The following is a 17243-nucleotide window of genomic DNA, read 5'->3' on the forward strand; positions in this document are numbered from 1 at the left end:
TTTAGGCCCAGTATAAACAAGTACATTTTATCTAAATGGCAATCGTCATGGAACAATGCTTCATTTCATCAAATAAACTTCATGATATCAAACCTACTCTAGATGAATGGCACGAAGAACAAATCTGTTCGCAGGGAGGAAGTTGTTCTTTCTCGCTGTCGAATAGGTCATACCTGTTTGACTCATTCTTATCTTTTGAATAAAGAATATCAACCCGAATGTGTACCATGTCAAACACCGCTAACTGTTAAACATGTTTTAATCGACTGTGTGGACTTTGCTACACAACGCAGTACATATTATGACGTTCACACTTTGAAAGAGTTATCTGAAAAAGTTTCAGTCGGAAATATTTTATCGTTTTTAAAGCAGATAAGAATTTATCAAAAAATCATTTCATGAAAAAACATTTCATATTTTTATTTACATCTTGCAATATTATTATGTTTGCAGCTGATATTTAAACACATACGTATATACATTTTTACATAACTGTGACAGGAAAGGCCGTACCGGCGACAGTAACCATCAGAACAAATCAACACCCTTTACAATATTTACAAGTTTATTTACAAAAGATGATTATTAACAATGAATAGATATGAAAAGAAAAAAAAACTGATTATAAGAAAGAAAAAAAAAGAAAGTTCAGTATCTCTAGATACAAAAGTTCTTAAATTCCATTCTAATCTGACGTGACACAGTTCTTTAATTCAATTGTGAACTTTAAGTAGCACAAACAAAACGTAGCTTCTAAATTCAAAATACAGTCCCTTTAAACCGTGAATACGTTGATTCCGTGTTGGCTCCCTATGGTGGTAGGTGATTGCATCCCTGAGCTGACTTCAGAGGATAACAAAAATCATCGTCTTTGCGTTTACGGCACAACCATGGGACGAAAGCTCTGCGCTGGGAATATCACATCCAGGCGAGTGAAGACAAGTGAACCTCGGGCATTGTACTTCCGGTTATGACATCACCAGGTAAAATCGTCTGGCGGAAGAAGCTAAAATATATAACATATGGTAAGCACCATAGCAAAACAAATAAGTCAGGGCATAAAGCTGCTCCTTTGGGTACACCATACCTCCGTAGGCTCCCATAAATAATACGTGCTACTTATACAAAACATATGTGCTACTAAGTTCAAACGTCACATGATTAAAATACGTCACTTATTACTTCCATATTACAAGATTACTTACTTAAAAGACTAAAGTTAAAGTATGAAAAGATATGAAAAGTTTAGGATGAAACATTATAGTTTCGGACATGAAAAAATGCAGCAAATTATTTAAAAACTAAAAAACAAACCCAAAATTCAAAAAAATAAAAGTATTGTTAGTTGGCACCTAAAATTATCAAATGCCTTACACAAAAAACGGACTTTGGTATGTTTTTGCAATAAAATGGCACACAATTTCATATTACAATAAATATTAAAAAACCAATGGCACTGGGACTTGCCATATAGTTTTTTAAATAACCATAAAAATGCAGTAAATGGGGTTCCTTTAATTAACAAAAATGTTTGACATAAGTTTTGAAAAAAAGTATTTTATAAAATTGTACAAATTCATAAAAATCAACATTTATAAAAAATAAAAATTTTAAAGATCCTTTCTAAATAATTTACAGAAGTTTAAAAATTTTAAAATAAATTATCCTAAACATCCAAAAATACCCAAAAAATCAAAACCCGGGAAAGTAAATGTTACAAAATTTCTGTAGAATGAACAAAAATTTACCAAAAAAAAAATTCTTTTAATGCAAAAATCATAAAAAAATTTCAAAAAAAATTTTTTTCTTACCCGATCGAGCATAAATTTTACCCAAGAAAAAAATTTTTCAGACATAGTTCGTCTTAATGTGGGAAAGGGGGTTGTGCGAAAGGGGCATATCTAGTCCAGTTTTTTAAAGGGAAATAATGTCCCCCCAAATACTAAATTTCAGGGATTAAGGGGCTAAGCCGTGGACCCCGCCTATTGTCATTTTCCGGGTTTCACGATAACCCGGGGAATCAAACTACTTTGGCGCAAAATTTAAATTTGGACAATTTGGGGCCCCATTTAGGGGTTTTTGGGATAAAAAACAAAAATTTTAAGGGAAGTTTTTTAAAATATAAACTTTCTTATTCCCGGAACAGAATTTAAAAAAATTTAAGGGAAATTTAAGTTATAAAATTTTACAGAAAAACATGAGGTATTTCATGGTGAAATCTGACTTTCCCTCAAAAACAAAAATTTAAAAAAAAGATGATGCAATACTGATTTACAATACAAAAATTAAAATGGGGCCCGTATGGTCTTTTTGTGACACACGTCCCCCTTAAAAAAAAAATTTAAAATTTTTCTTAAATGAAAAAAAAAAAGGGACATACGGGAAAAAAAGAAAACCCAAAAGAAAACCCCCACACTGCAATTGTACCCCTTTAAAATATAGCACCGTTTACCTTACTAAATAATCGCCCCCTACATTTTTTTCTACCAGGAATTGCTTGATACGGGTTCCTATATGGTTAAATCCCAAATTCCCCATCTCACAGCCTGGAGTGCTAATTTTCCCCCTTTATTCAAAAAGTGAGGGTGATGTTCGTCTCAATAAAAAGTTTTCCCGGAACAAATCCCGGTGAAAAATTAGCTACTCCCCTTTACTATCGCTAAAAAAATCCTTCCTATCACTGAGTATTTTTGCCCCCTTAGGAAAGCAATTTTCTATTTGGCATACGCTTCGGGAAATTTTTTTTCTCCATCATTTTTCTGAATTTAATACTGACCCAAAAACCCCAAAATTAAAGCATTATCTCAAATAAAAGTTGATCTAAATCTGGAAAATTTCAAATAGGGGGCCCCTTTTTAAGCTAGCCTTCAAATCGGGGAAAGCCTTTTTTGATTTTCCCCCCCATTTCTAAAAAGTTTTGGCTGCCCCTTTTTTTGTAAAAATCTGGGAGGGGAATCCCAATGGCCCCCAAAAAATTTGGGGATAAACAAAAAAAAGTATCAATAGAAGTATGTTTAACAAAAAAAAATATCTGTAAATTTACCTTTGAAAAAAAGGGGTCTAACAAATTACTATTCCTGTTTACATGCTACTGGTAACTCCGGATTTACTCTAATCTTTGTACTTTTCTGTACCCGGGTTTTTATGGGGACACAGAACATACCCTTTTTCTACCTAGGGGAAAACTACACTACTTTCTTTCGGATCTAATCGGTAAATCTCTTAAATCCCCCTCTACAATAGCTGCTCCAACCTTACTTAAAAAAACCTTATCTGGTAAGATTACTATACCCTTTCCCTTTAAACGGGTCTTTTTCCCGGGCATTTTTGGCAGGGGAAAACTTTTTAAAATTTCCTTCTACTTTCTTTTCCTGAAAATTGTCAATTTACTCCCCTCTACTACTAGGGTAAGGCCCCTCCAAAGAAACAAAAACTTTTTTATGTTTCGTGGGGTTAACCCAAACAAGACCTTATCCCTCCCTTTAAAACCCTTTCCTATCTCTACCCTTTCCCCTTTGTAATACTTTTTTGTATTAGAAATATTTTTTGCTAATTTTGGCTGGCATTTACACGTATCCCCCAACTTTTCTTGAAAATTCCTTTAACATACTGGTAAGGGGTTTTAACCTCATCATTCCCCGTCTTACCAGCCCAAAATTCTCTTGCAATTAGGGGCCCACGGTTTGGGTTTACCGTAAAGTAACTCAAAGGGAAAAAAATCCCAAACTTTCTTGCGGAATTTCAGGGAAAAAGGCCAAAAACATAGAAATTAAAAATACCTATCCCAATCTCTAGGTCTCTCATACTACGTTTCAACATCGGGTTTTTAAAAATTCCCGTTAAATTCTTACAAAACCCGTTACACTTTGGGTGATACGGTGTTTTTTGGTTAACGCCTTAATGACAAAAAACCCTTTATTTACTTCTGCCATAAGTTCTGACGAAAAAACTGCGACCACAATCGGTAAGCATTTCCTTGGCATCCTAATCTATTTTCATATCTACTAATGCCTCTGTATTTCTCTAAAGTTTCAATACTAGGTAGTGCAGGCTTCCTTTTTATCTGGGTAGCATAATTTACCATAGTAAGAATGTCCCTTTTTTTCCTATCGGGTCATAGGTTCGATGGGGGAAAAAAGTTTATCGACGGAAAACTCTCTTAAACGGAGTATCAATAAAAAGGCTTTTTTCCAAAACGGAATTTTACTTATTTCTCCCCTTAGCTATAGTACTTTGACAAATACTACATGATGAAAATACCTTCAACCTCTGCCTTTACCCCTGGCCTTTTAAAAAATTCGCCTATACCCTATCACTATTTTTCCTTATCCCTAAATGGCCTGACAAAAAAACGAGTCATGGAAAATTTTCCATCCCCCCGTTTTTTTAAGACTTTTGGGTTTTACAATCAACTGTTATTTTTGTTAAATTTGGGGGGGTTTTTACTCTTATAAAACAATCTACCCTTTAAATCTCAAACCTAACTGAACCTTTACCTTTTACAGCTTAATCTTTCCCTTTCCCTCAGCCTTCTTTTACACAAATTTTAAAAGGCTATCTTCTGTTGTTTTCAAAGGGAATTTCCTTCTAGTTCATCAAAAATCTGGGGACGGAACTTTAAGCTTTCCCGGTTTTTAACTTTGGTTTGGGGCCCTAGTTTCAAATGTGACGCTAAGTTTCTAAACTGAGGTTCTACAGCTCCCCTATATTCCAATTATAAACTTTTGGGGGGATTATCTACAACCCCAAAGCCTCTACTGTACCCTTTAAATACGGACAATACAAACTATTTTGTACATCTAGCCCATGTTTTCCCCCCATCTATGTACTTAAATCTACGGGGTTTTTTATAAAAATGACTTGGGTTCTTTCTAAGTTCCCTTTTCTATCCCCAAAATGTACAACCCGTATCCCCCACAGCGAAACATCCCCCACCCTTTCAAGGACCCGGGTTTTTTTAGGGGAATTTTACTTACACAAAGATAAACCCAATCCTTTACATCACTTAGTTCTATAATATATTTCCAAATTTCTTTACCACTTGACTTATCCATCTCTTCTCATTTCTTCCCCTAACCCCTTTCTCCCAGATCGGTCACGACTTACCTATTTTACTTTCCCTTTCTATTTTATTTCCCCCCTTTTTACCTTCCTGTTCCAGCTCTACTTTTAAAATCTGCTTTCTGCATTAGCACTGTTACCGGCCCTTTACTTTCCATCCTCCCTAAAATTTAACTTGCCCATTCGACCACACTTTAAAAATTCAGTACACCCCAAAAGGGGTTTAAAACCTTACCCCTATTAGAAAATTGCTACTACCCCCTATTACTAGTGCCCCCATTTTCGACCTTTCTAGGAACTGTCTCTGAGGTTTTCATATGGTTTTTTTGCTCCGGTCCTTTTTGGTTCGTTCACGCTAATTGGGGCCTCCCCGGTTTTTTTGCCCAAAAAAAAATCTGCCTCTTCTTAAAATCCTAGCTTTAACTAACCCCTTACTCTCAAATTCTTTGGGTTTAGTTCTCTAATTTCAGAATCTAAAAAATTTGGGCCCTAAGAATAAAATCTAAAAACCTTCGTCGTTTTTTTACCTTTCTCGTCTAAGCCAACCATCTAAATAAACTACTTATTCTGGGTGGAAAATCACAAAGGTCTCATTATTTACGAGGGCCTTTAGTTCTAAAATTTTTTTTATGCCTCGTCAGTGAGTTCGAATGAAAGTAAAAAAAGGGTCTTTCCCCCTTTTTTCATAATCCCTTCCCATTTTTCCAACGGAAGCCTTAAAAACCTCTCTTGCCGTCCCTTTAGAAGGAACCCGGGAATTTAAGTGGGCCATATTCTTTTTTCCCCAACCCGCGCCAAAAGCGTACGTTTCGTACAAAAATTCAATTACGCATCCATGGAATCAATTTTTCATCAAAGGGAGACATCTTAAACCCCTTTTTTTTTTCTTACATCTTTTCTAAGGGCTGGGCTTAAAATTTTTTGCTCGTTTTAATTTTTTACTTTCTTCCTTTCCTTTTTCTTTTCTAATTCCTAGCTAACATTTAAAAGTTTTCCTTTTCCCCTTTCTAAATTATTTTAGTTTTAACCTTTCGTTCTAAATCTAACTTTTCCCTTTTCAGCCCTAAGCTACTAGTGTTCATAATTTTTATCGTTTCCTTCGGAACCTAACTTCGGGAAATTAATCTTTCCCATCTCTTCTAAACTATTCTTTTCTGCTTTTTTACTCTTAATTTTCTCTGCTTCTAAACTACTTTGTTTTTTTTTTTTCTATCTTTTTTTTCTGCAAACCCAGCTTCTAACTCCCAATTATTTTCTCTGCTTCAATCTACAAAGTCTTTCCCCCACGTTCCCAGCCTGCTCTTCCTTAAAAAAAGTTACGTAACTTTCCCTCCTTCATAACCTAAAATCTTTTCCTCCCTTCGTTAGCTCTATAAATATTTTGATTACACCTTTCGTTTAACCCCTATAAACATACAGTAAAACGCACTATAACAAAACCCGAGCACTAGTTAAACAAACGTGAGGGAATACTAGACTACATAGTTTACAAATAAGGCTTTAAATTTTCCACTTTAAGCCAAAACAAAGTAATATACAATACGTTATTTCTACAAAAAACGTCCTCACTAAAATAAAAGACATAAATTGCGGGAAAAAGTACTATGTGTCAATCAAAGGGTTATAGGCAACAAGCCAAAAAAAGTACCGTGACAGTAGGCTGCCCCCAAAACCAAAACCCTAGCCTATCAAAAATAATAACTGTAAAATTTGGTAAAAACTTTTGTGTAAAAAAAATAAAACCCAAAAATAAAATCAAAGTGTTTTATCCCCAAGATAAAAATTTAGGTTTTAACACACTGGTTTGATAAAACTTAAAAAATATGTTAAAAGTAATGCCGAAAACAAACTTTTCTAACCCCACCAAATTAAAAAAAAAAATACGTATTGGATGTATTTCAGCACACTAAAAACCAAAAAGGGGTCACTGGGAGAAGTAGGGGGACGCACAAGGAAGAGTGAGTAGGAAAAATCTCCTTGTCAAGGGGGGTCACTTCAGGGACAGATATATGGGGGCCCAATCATGGTGACACAAAATTTTAAAACCCAAAAAAAAAATAAAAGGAACGAACTCACCCCGAATCCCAAATGTCCCTAAACAACGTCTATCAGTCGTACCACAAAAAAATGGTTTTGCCCGAAGCTACGGATCGTTTGTTTGGGTTTAGGTAAGCCGTCACTCTGAAAAAAAATTTAAAAATATTTATGTGTAACAAAAAAACCCAAAAAAAGGGGAATCTTTACAAATTTTTTGCTGCAGTTTAAATGGGTGTGAATAAGTTCGGGAAAAGCTCCGTGTCTGGTCGAACAAAAGGGGAGTTCCCCCTTCTGACACCTTTTTGACAGGAAAGGCCGTACCGGGACAGTAACCATAGAACAAATCAAAACCCTTTTTCAATATTTACAAGTTTATTTTAAAAAAATTTAATTTTTTAACAATGAATAGATATGAAAAGAAAAAAAAACTGATTATAAGAAAAAAAAAAAAAGAAAAATTTTATCTCTAGATACAAAAGTTCTTAAATTCCAAATTTAACTGGACGGAACCGTTCTTTTAAATTTAAATTTTGAACTTTAAGTAGAAAAAACAAAAAGTGCTTCTAAAACAAAATACAGTCCCCTTTAAAACCCGGGAAAACGTTTTATTTCCCGGTTTGGTCCCCATGGTTTGGGAGGTATTGCATCCTGAGCTGACTTTGAGGATAACAAAATCATGCTTTGCGGTTTACGGCACAAACCGGGACGAAAAATCTTCGCTGGGAAATCACATCCAGGCGAGTGAAGACAAGTGAAAATCGGGCCCTTGTAATTCCGGGTTTTTGACATCACCCAAGGGAAAATCGTCGGGGGGAAGGGAAAAGGGTAAAATATATAAACCCTATGGTAAGGGACCTCCAAACAAAAATAAGTCAGGGCCCTAAAGTGCTCCTTTGGGGGACACCATACCTCCGTAGGCTCCCCTAAATTTAAAACGTGCTACTTATACCCAAAAAAATGTGTACTTTAAATTCAAATGGTTTTACAATTAAGTAAATAAACCCCCTCACTTTATTTAAATTTTTCCCTTTTTTTTAAAAAAGGGGTTCCCTTACTTTTGATAAATTTAAAGTATGAAAAAGATTGGGAAAAGGCATATGATGAAACATTTTAGATACGGACAAGATAAAAATGCAGATTTTTTTACAACTACCCAAAATTTAAAAAAATTAATATAAACAAACGGTATTTGATAGTTGGAAACCATTTTAAAATCCCCAAAGCCCTACACTTTAAACGGACTTTTTATGTGTTGCAAATTTGGGCTTTGGGACACAATTTCATTTACAATAATATATTACAAAAATGGGCCCGACTTGGCCCTATAGATTTTCCCTAAACCCTACAAGCAGTAAGGGGGTTCCATAAATAACAAAAATGTTTGGGGCATTAGTTTTTGAAAAAAAAAGACCTTTTTTTAAAAATAAAGTTAAAAAATTTTAGTATAAAAACTAACATCTTTTATAAATAAAAACATTTTTGATCCTCTTTTTAAATAATTTACAGAAGTTTTAAAATTTAATAAATTTTCCTGACATACCCGAAACTAGGGCCCAAAAAAATTGCGAAAAGTAAAGGGTTTCAGAATTTTCTAGAATGAACAAAAATTTTCCAAAAATAAAAATCGTAAAGCAAAATCATACAAAAATTAAAAAAAAATTTTTACCTCGACGAGCATAAAAATTTTAGCAAAAAAAATAATTCGGCATAGATTCGTCATAATGTCGGAAGGTGGTTGTGCGCAAGGGGGTTTTTAGTCCAGTCTATTTAAAAGGGTAATGTCCCCCCAAAAACTAAAAATTTAGGGGTTCACGGCTAAGCCGTGGACTCCCACTATTTCCCTTTTCACGGGAATTTTACGATTAAAAGCCCGGGGGAAACTAAAATACTTTTTCGCGAATTTAAATTGACAATTTTAGGCCCTTAAAAGTGGTTTTGGGGATTTTAAAAAAAATTTAAATTTTCTGAAGGGTTTTTAAAAAATAAAATTTTTTTAAGGGAAAAGGGAAATTTTAAAGAAATTTACATGGAAATTTTTAAGGGTTTTAAATACAGAAAAACATGAGAGGTATTTCATGCGTGAAATCTGACATTTACCTCAATAACTCAAAATTTACAAAAAGATGATGCAATACCTGCATTTACAATACAGATAAAATAAGGCCCGTATGTCAATTTGTGACAATAACTGATTTTAGATATGCTTTACATTTTTACATGGTTAATTTAGATATTCTTTACATTATTCATAGTGTGCTTTACATTATTTTTTTTACATGAATGTTTTAGGTATGCTTTACATTTTACATAAATGTTTATGCTTTACAGTTGGCGTTTTCAATATGACTTCTTCTCAGCGATATATGACCATTTTGTGTCGATTCGCCGTAAAACCCAACTAACTCACAAAAAGAAACATTCTCACAAGCTTTCATGTTTGTACTGAGAATTTATTAAAGAACACATTCTGATCAAGTGTCTTTAAAGAAATGAGTAAAATTGTGACCTCTAGTGTCTCAACAAAACGACTGATGATGACGTTGGACGTTCAGACGGACACTGTGCGATCATATTTGAGATAACAATGAAAGAAATGAAAATGTGGTCTAATGTTTAAGTGGCCTAACATATATCTCAAAAACTTTTAGAAGATCCCTCACTTTTGATGCTAATCCGCTGTTCATTTTCACATCTGTTTACGCGTGTACATCTCTAACAGGGGGACATTTATTGGTAGTACTTCTATAATCCCTTGATGGATGACAGATTTATGAACCGAACACAAAAGAGACCCTATCAATAATAATAATAATAATAATATTAATGATAATAATAATAATAATAAAATCTTTATTTAATGAAGGTAACATACAAAGTGTACATAACATGAAAATGAAACGTAAACTTATTTTCAGTATGGCCTAGAGTTAAGAACAACAACAATACACATGTATACAAACATTTACGATAAATTTCACAAAATCATATTTTAAAAAATGTATCAATGATCAATGTATTAAATACGAGTAAAAGCTTCCCATTCATCCATCCGACAGACACTCACATAATTATAGGAATATTAATATTATAGCTGTTTGTAATTACGCGTCCATATGACATAGTTTCAAATACAATACTAAGTGTGACCTTGATCTTGACCTCTGAAAGTGTTACAAGATAAAATAAAACTATTAACTTCTAAGTGTGACATTGAGCTTCGAGCTAAGGGTCTGGGTGTTGCGCATGACACGTCGACTCATTAAAGGGAACATACGTGCAAAGTAATACTAAAATCAAACGCTACATGATAGCATTATAGACCGAAACGAGTATGGACTGGCGGAATAACAGACGGAATGACGGACGGAAAAGTACAGTCCTATAATCCACTATTATCGTTTTCAACCTGTATAGGAATAATAAATTTAATCATACAACAAGTAATTACAAACTGGTATAAGCTACTACAGGGAATCAAAAGTAAATAACTATTTAGCTACGTCTATGTAGCGTGAAAGACGCCCTATAGCATAAACCAAGGTGAGCTTTTCCATATCAGACACTATTATGATATATGATTTGGATGAAACTTCTCCTACAGAATTGACATTAAAAATTCGTTATATACTATTGTCAGTTCAAAAAAACCTCCACACTCTTTGGTCCAGTAGTAAGTGTCGCTGACTTTAACTATCTTGCCTCTGACAGCTATGCTGTTGCTGGGATTATAATATGTGATATGTCTTCTTTTATTTCAATTGTTTGTTCTGGTAGTTAAATCAAATGATTGTCGCTTGATGTTGATATCAAAAATGTCATTAACTGCTATCATGATAATGCTATTTAAGCAGCCAGATACGTTGTTCTGATCTTGGTGGTGACATTTGTTTTTCGGCTTCAGAATATCACATTAACATAAACTCTACCAAATGAACAGATGTGAGTTTTTGTGAGAGTCGTAAGATTAGGATGTCTTCACTATAATATGTACTTATTATTACATTTAGGTGTTATTTACCAGTTTCTAGAGAAGGAAAATGCGGGCTAAGCAAATATTTCCTGGTATCAGGTTTCAAATATGACAATAAACGTTGTGCTGTAATGGTTGTCATGTTAAGGCACACCCGTAGTGTTATTCAAAATTAATGTCTTCTGTAAGGGTGATTCTTTGCGCTGCATTTTATGTCTTGTATCTGTACATCTTTTCTAATAAAGATTTGGTAACTCATTCGAATTTCTGTTTTACGTATTTTAACAGCGTACAAAACGAGGCAGAGGTAACGGAGGCAGTGACAATATCATGGGAAAATGTCAACGTGTATGTCAAACCTAAAACTCGGGTCTGCTGTAGAAGACGCGATCCTATAGAACCGCCAACGCAGGTCCTAAAGAACGGTATGAAAAGTTACGAATAGGCATTTCTTGATAGCAGTTCATTTTTTAACATTGTCTGCAAGGATGATAAATATAATATTATTAAGAGGTTAAGAGGTAAACAGACAAACTTAACAGCGTACGTTCAACAGACATTTCGTAACTTGAATTATATCAACTTTGTGAAACGGAAAACAATGTGATTTTACTTTAAAAACAGCTATTAACTGATATTATTTACATCTCGCACTATACATCTTCAAAACTATAACTACCAGCTATAGACAAACAGCAGTATTCCACATGGCTACTTGTGAATATATTATCATTCACTGTGATTTTTAGATATTTTCTTAAACTTAAATGTTGATTATAAGCATCAAAACAAAAACTCAACAAAATATGATATTATATTTTCTATCAGTTGTTCATTTTCTCTGCATTTGTTGCAGTTATGAATGTGTATATTTTCAGTGTATGGGAATATCAAATCTGGGACTTTGCTTGCAATCATTGGGGCAAGGTAAGGGTCTGCTTATTTTATAACATTTCTTTTCATCTTATTAAAGTTTTTTTAGTATTTCACGACTTTATTTTTCTTAAACATCCAATCAAGCATTCAGTTGTTATATAATTATATAATCAGCTGATATACTTACATATTTATGTACGCGACGACGTTATTTGGAGTCAGTTTTCGTAGAAAGAAAGATCCCCGAGCTATTGTATAAGATCAGTTGTGTATTGATGCTTCTAGTGGCTCAGGCAAAACCACTTTGCTAAACACCCTTACATCAAGGATAGATCACAAATCTTTAACAACCAGCGGTGATATCAGAATCAACGGAAGGAATGTTGGTAATGAGATTCGAAACATTTCTGCATACGTTCGTCAAGACGACATGTTCATCGCTACAATGACTGTGAAGGAACATCTTACATTTAGGGTGTGTATTGAATGTTGTAGTAATGCATACATATTGTCAAAATTTTCTTCAGAATATTGAACTTAAGCCATGAAGTTTGAGATATCTTATTATGGAATGAGCATTGTTGCACAAAACGTGTATGTATAGTATATAAATATTTACTGACTTTAAACAAACTGAATAGATGTGGAAACAGAATGCACAAATACAAAAATGGAACTCATTCATGTTATGTTTGCCCTGGACCAGCTCATTGTATTTTATTTAATTCTTCATGACCCTTTTTTCAAAAGTATATATGTTGCTTTCGTTTAACAATCTAATTAATTGTATCATCATACGTGTACATACTGGAACATTGTTTTCTGTTTATCAGGCGTTGTTGCGGATGGACAAAAATATGTCTAAAGAAAAGAGAATGCATCGTGTAAACGACGTTATTAAAGAACTTGGTCTGCAGAAATGCATGGACAATATGATTGGGGATCCCGGCCGAATAAAAGGAATATCTGGCGGTGAAATGAGGCGACTTTCATTTGCTTCAGAGGTAAAGAAATCATAAAGGCAGAACAAAATGAATAGTATGAAAATAATTACCTTATTCAAGATAAAACCTTTAATTTTCTGTTTGTTATGTACATAAATGTTTGAACACGCCGTTTGTATACATTTAGATTATACTAATTTGTTTTAGCTCGATTGTGATGAAAGCTTCAAGCTTATCGTAACCACTCTAGAACAAGCGACATTAACAATAAATATGAACATTTTCCAAACAGCTGAAATTTAGTCATATTTAGATATAAACGGAAAACGTTATCTTTACAGCAACAGCGAAGATATTAAATATAACATTGTACTTTTACGAGATGCGTACAACTCGCAGTATTCGATAATTTCGACATATTTTATTTGCTGGCGTTTAAAGGTCTCTCGAGTAATGTCCCTTTGCAGAAGGCTAAATCCCGTGTACCCGTATACATACTGGATAAAACGTACCATAAGCCGTTTGTGATTATTGTAAATTTTATACTTTGACTTAAAATAATTTACTTCAATATAATACATATACATTTTTCTCTTAAAATGATAACAAAGTTACTACCCAAGAATACTGAAATAGTTCTTGAATATCAATGAAACATAGAAAATATGTCTCACTGCAGTGAAAAATAAATACAATTAAATGTTCATTATATGTCATCAATATTTCTCAATATTTCACATAAAAGTATACAATAAAACTCAGTCTTCTGTGAATGGAGTGCTTAAAACTAATATTTTTTAGCTCACCTGAACCAAAGGCTCATGGTGAGCTTTTGTGACCGCTCAATGTCCGTCGTGCGTCGTCCGTCGTGCGTCCGTCCGTTTTTCTTGAAAACCATTGGGCAGAATTACACCAAACTTCACAGGAATGATCCTTGGGTAATCTCCTTTCAAAATTGTTCAAAGAAATTAATTCCATGCAGAACTCTGGTTGCCATGGTAACCGAAAGGAAAAATTTTAAAAATGTTCTTGTCCAAAATCGCAAGACGTAGAGCCTTGATATTTGAAATGTGACATCATCTTAGGGTCCTCTATCAAGATTGTTCAAATTGTGCCACTGGGATTAAAAGAGGCCCAACCCCGGGGATCACAAGTTTTACATATTAGACTTATATACTAGGTAAAAACTTTAAACATCTTCTTTTCGAAAACCACAAGACCTAGACCTTTGATATTTGGTATGTGGCATTGCCTTGTGGTCCTCTACCAAAATTGTTCAAATTATAACCCTGGGGTGAAAAGAGGCACTGCTCCGGGAGTCCCAAGTTTAACATAGACTATATAGGGAAAAAATAAAAATCTTCTTGTCTGAAAGTTCAAGGCCTAGGCCTTTGATATTTGGTATGTATCATTGCCTAGTGGACCTCTAACAGGATTGTTCAAATTATGCCCCTGGGGTGAAAAGAGGCCCCGCCCTGGTGGTCACTTGTTATATGAGTTATATAGGAAAAATATTTCAAAAATGATCAGATCATATTTTCAAGACTGTTTAATTATATTTACCTGATGTACCCAAGTGATTACGTCCCACCTTACTGTGACATTGACCTACTGACCCACTTTCTTGTTTTTTTAGATACAGCCTTGAAATTTGGATGACATGTACAGTTTTGCATACCATCTTAAAACTGTCTTTGAGTTACCATGAATGTGACCTACTGATCTACTTTCTAATTTTTTAGCATCAGTTTGGCATTTTAAACATGTGGCTCATATTACTCAGGTGAGCGATTTAGGGTCATCATGACCTTCTTGTCTTATTAATTGGGACACAAATGTGTGGCGAATCAGAGTAATACCATTCACCAACAGCAAAGCTTTTTTGTAATCATTTAAAGAAAAATTGTATATTGCCCTTCAAAATGTATGACTCTCAAATGGATAGATACTGATAGCACTTTCTTAACTGGATCTTTACAATATGATAAACTTTGTGATATACAGAGGTGAATAAGAACAATAATCTCTCTTAAAACGTAGGTGTTATTAAACAAAATCTTGTTTTTTGAAATATCATCTAATTTGTCATTCATTCATATTACACAATTGTTTTTGTTTGACAATGTATAATTCAACCTTTGGTAAAGTCTATGGAATCCTTAAGAGGCATTTGACGGCCGTAAAAATCACCCCGTACTTGGATAAGAATGTAATCCATAATTCCAAGCAAACATATTTCATTTTTAAAGTGAACAATAAATTCAAAAACAATATCTCTATTAATTTTAAATCAAAACCATGACCATTTCACACTTCATTCAGAAATAAGAAATAAGTTATCAGCGTTTTTCAAATATTACTGTTTTCTGGGTTGGCATTGATGCACTGCAGATACAAGGTGCCCATCTCGGCTACACCATTCAAAATGCTAAAAATCATAAATATTGTATAATTGACGTGCTAGTTTTGCTTGAGCATTATCAGACACATCTAATATTTGATACTTTAACTGATAGACAGCAGAGTATGACATACACGATGTGTGTGGCATGGGTGTTTCTTTTACAATACAATGTTCAATATCATCCGATATTTCACAAGAATAATGAATATTATGTTGTAAAAAACAAATTATGATAATTCATATTATTATTTGTATTTGTACATTGTACAGATATTGAACAACCCTCCACTGCTATTTTGTGACGAGCCAACATCAGGTTTGGATTCCTTCATGGCGGAAAACATTGTACAAAACCTAAGAGCAATGACCGAGAAAGGCAAAACTGTGCTTTGCACAATACACCAGCCTTCTTCCGAAGTGTTCGTATTGTTTCATAAGTAAGCAAATATTTCTTTGATATATGCTCAAATGGCCCGGATTAAGTCCCTTCGAAATGTTACATGAAATCATTGGCGTTTCTAAATGAATACAAATTATCATGATAGATATCTAGTACTTGTCAACAGATATCTATTTTACGTGAATAACAATCTCAACAAAGCATGATTTTGAATATATTGACTAAATTATACGATAAGATCACCTGGCCCTTTAAATTATTAATATTCACGGAATATTTGAGAGATAAAGGAAACCAGACGTTACATTTATCATGTTTTATACATCGGGATCTGCAATTTTATTGCAAACATCATGCTTCATACTTTTAGTTTTTTGGTAACCTTTCGATAAAATATTGATGCATATGTATGCTTTAAAATCATATATTTCCATCATCCTCTCAAGGGGAAGTCCTTAAAGAATCCAGCCAGGTGACTGAACATTGAAAAAAGTGTTCCATGGGGCGTATTCTGTAAAACCAAACTTTTCGGGGCGGAGTATGCATATAATGGTAATCTCAAACACGAACAAAATAGGTAGAGCAATATTATTGTTTACTTCCGTATTCAACGACTAAAGTTCAGCGCTGCATTGGTTAAAATGTAAGGATAAGAAATCAGGCTTCCAAATATACTAAATATCCTGCACAATTATGCAGTGGACCGTCGCGAAACCCCGCCCCGCAAGGTCATTAAAATGCACAGTAAAACTTAAATATCAAATCAAAGTTAAGCTGTGCGTAATAACCCCGTTTGATTCTATCCAAGAGTAAAACTGTTTAAGGTCATATATTGTAACGGGGTTTATCGGCGCTATATTAAAAGCCCGAGACCCTAAGAGGTCAATGAGTTCAATTTTGTGTCTACATGTGAAACGGTATATAATATTGACAGAACGATATGGGTTGAATTCTATCCAGTTTAATACAACCGTATTGCATGGTAATGTAATACATCAACACAGTCTGAAAACAAAGGTTAAAAGACAGTCAATATATGGTAAATCATAGTAAAAGCAATACACAGTTCATAACGCAAATGTTCTCGTAAGTACCATACAATCACATTTAGAACATAGCAGCAAACGCGTCCAAATAACCTATTTGTCGAATAACGTATATAATACTTATAACAAATATAGCTACGCATAACACATAGCTCATCATGTGACTTACCATCTATGTGATGAATGATCTGCAACTGCACAATCAAACCAGTGCCCGTTACTTGATACTGCAAAGCTAAATGTTAGCAGTGAATAAACGAGAGCAATGTGATTTGAGAAATATAAGTGTCATTCTGAAACTCCCTTTTCATCAATCATGAAATTCACAATTCTAAAGTTACTAAAGTCAAAATGAACCTAATACAAAGATTTAATTCCTTGTACTATAAACCAATTATTAAGCAATAACAGGACAAATACAAACCATTGAAAATACAATTTCTTGACCACAGGTAAAAACTTATCTTTACAACAAAGACTAAAATGACTGACTGCCTATTTTTTT

General features: G+C 33.9%; 1 protein-coding gene across 6 annotated transcripts in view; it reads left to right on the forward strand.

Annotated features, from left to right (window-relative positions):
• Window positions 1-17243, forward strand: part of LOC123564538 (protein white-like) — a 90546-nt gene that overhangs the window by 62136 nt on the left and 11167 nt on the right. For all 6 annotated transcript variants that reach the window (XR_008369935.1, XR_008369936.1, XR_008369934.1 and 3 more), the window contains 5 exons: window positions 11357-11493; window positions 11947-11995; window positions 12230-12419; window positions 12778-12948; window positions 15563-15729. Coding sequence is in view for 3 of the 6 variants with exons in the window: in XM_053537197.1 (XP_053393172.1) it covers window positions 11357-11493; window positions 11947-11995; window positions 12230-12419; window positions 12778-12948; window positions 15563-15729 (714 nt within the window). In the remaining 3 variants the exon portion in view is untranslated. The remainder of the gene's footprint in view (window positions 1-11356; window positions 11494-11946; window positions 11996-12229; window positions 12420-12777; window positions 12949-15562; window positions 15730-17243) is intronic.

This window comes from Mercenaria mercenaria, chromosome 2 (assembly GCF_021730395.1).
Source record: "Mercenaria mercenaria strain notata chromosome 2, MADL_Memer_1, whole genome shotgun sequence".
NCBI lineage: Eukaryota > Metazoa > Mollusca > Bivalvia > Venerida > Veneridae > Mercenaria > Mercenaria mercenaria.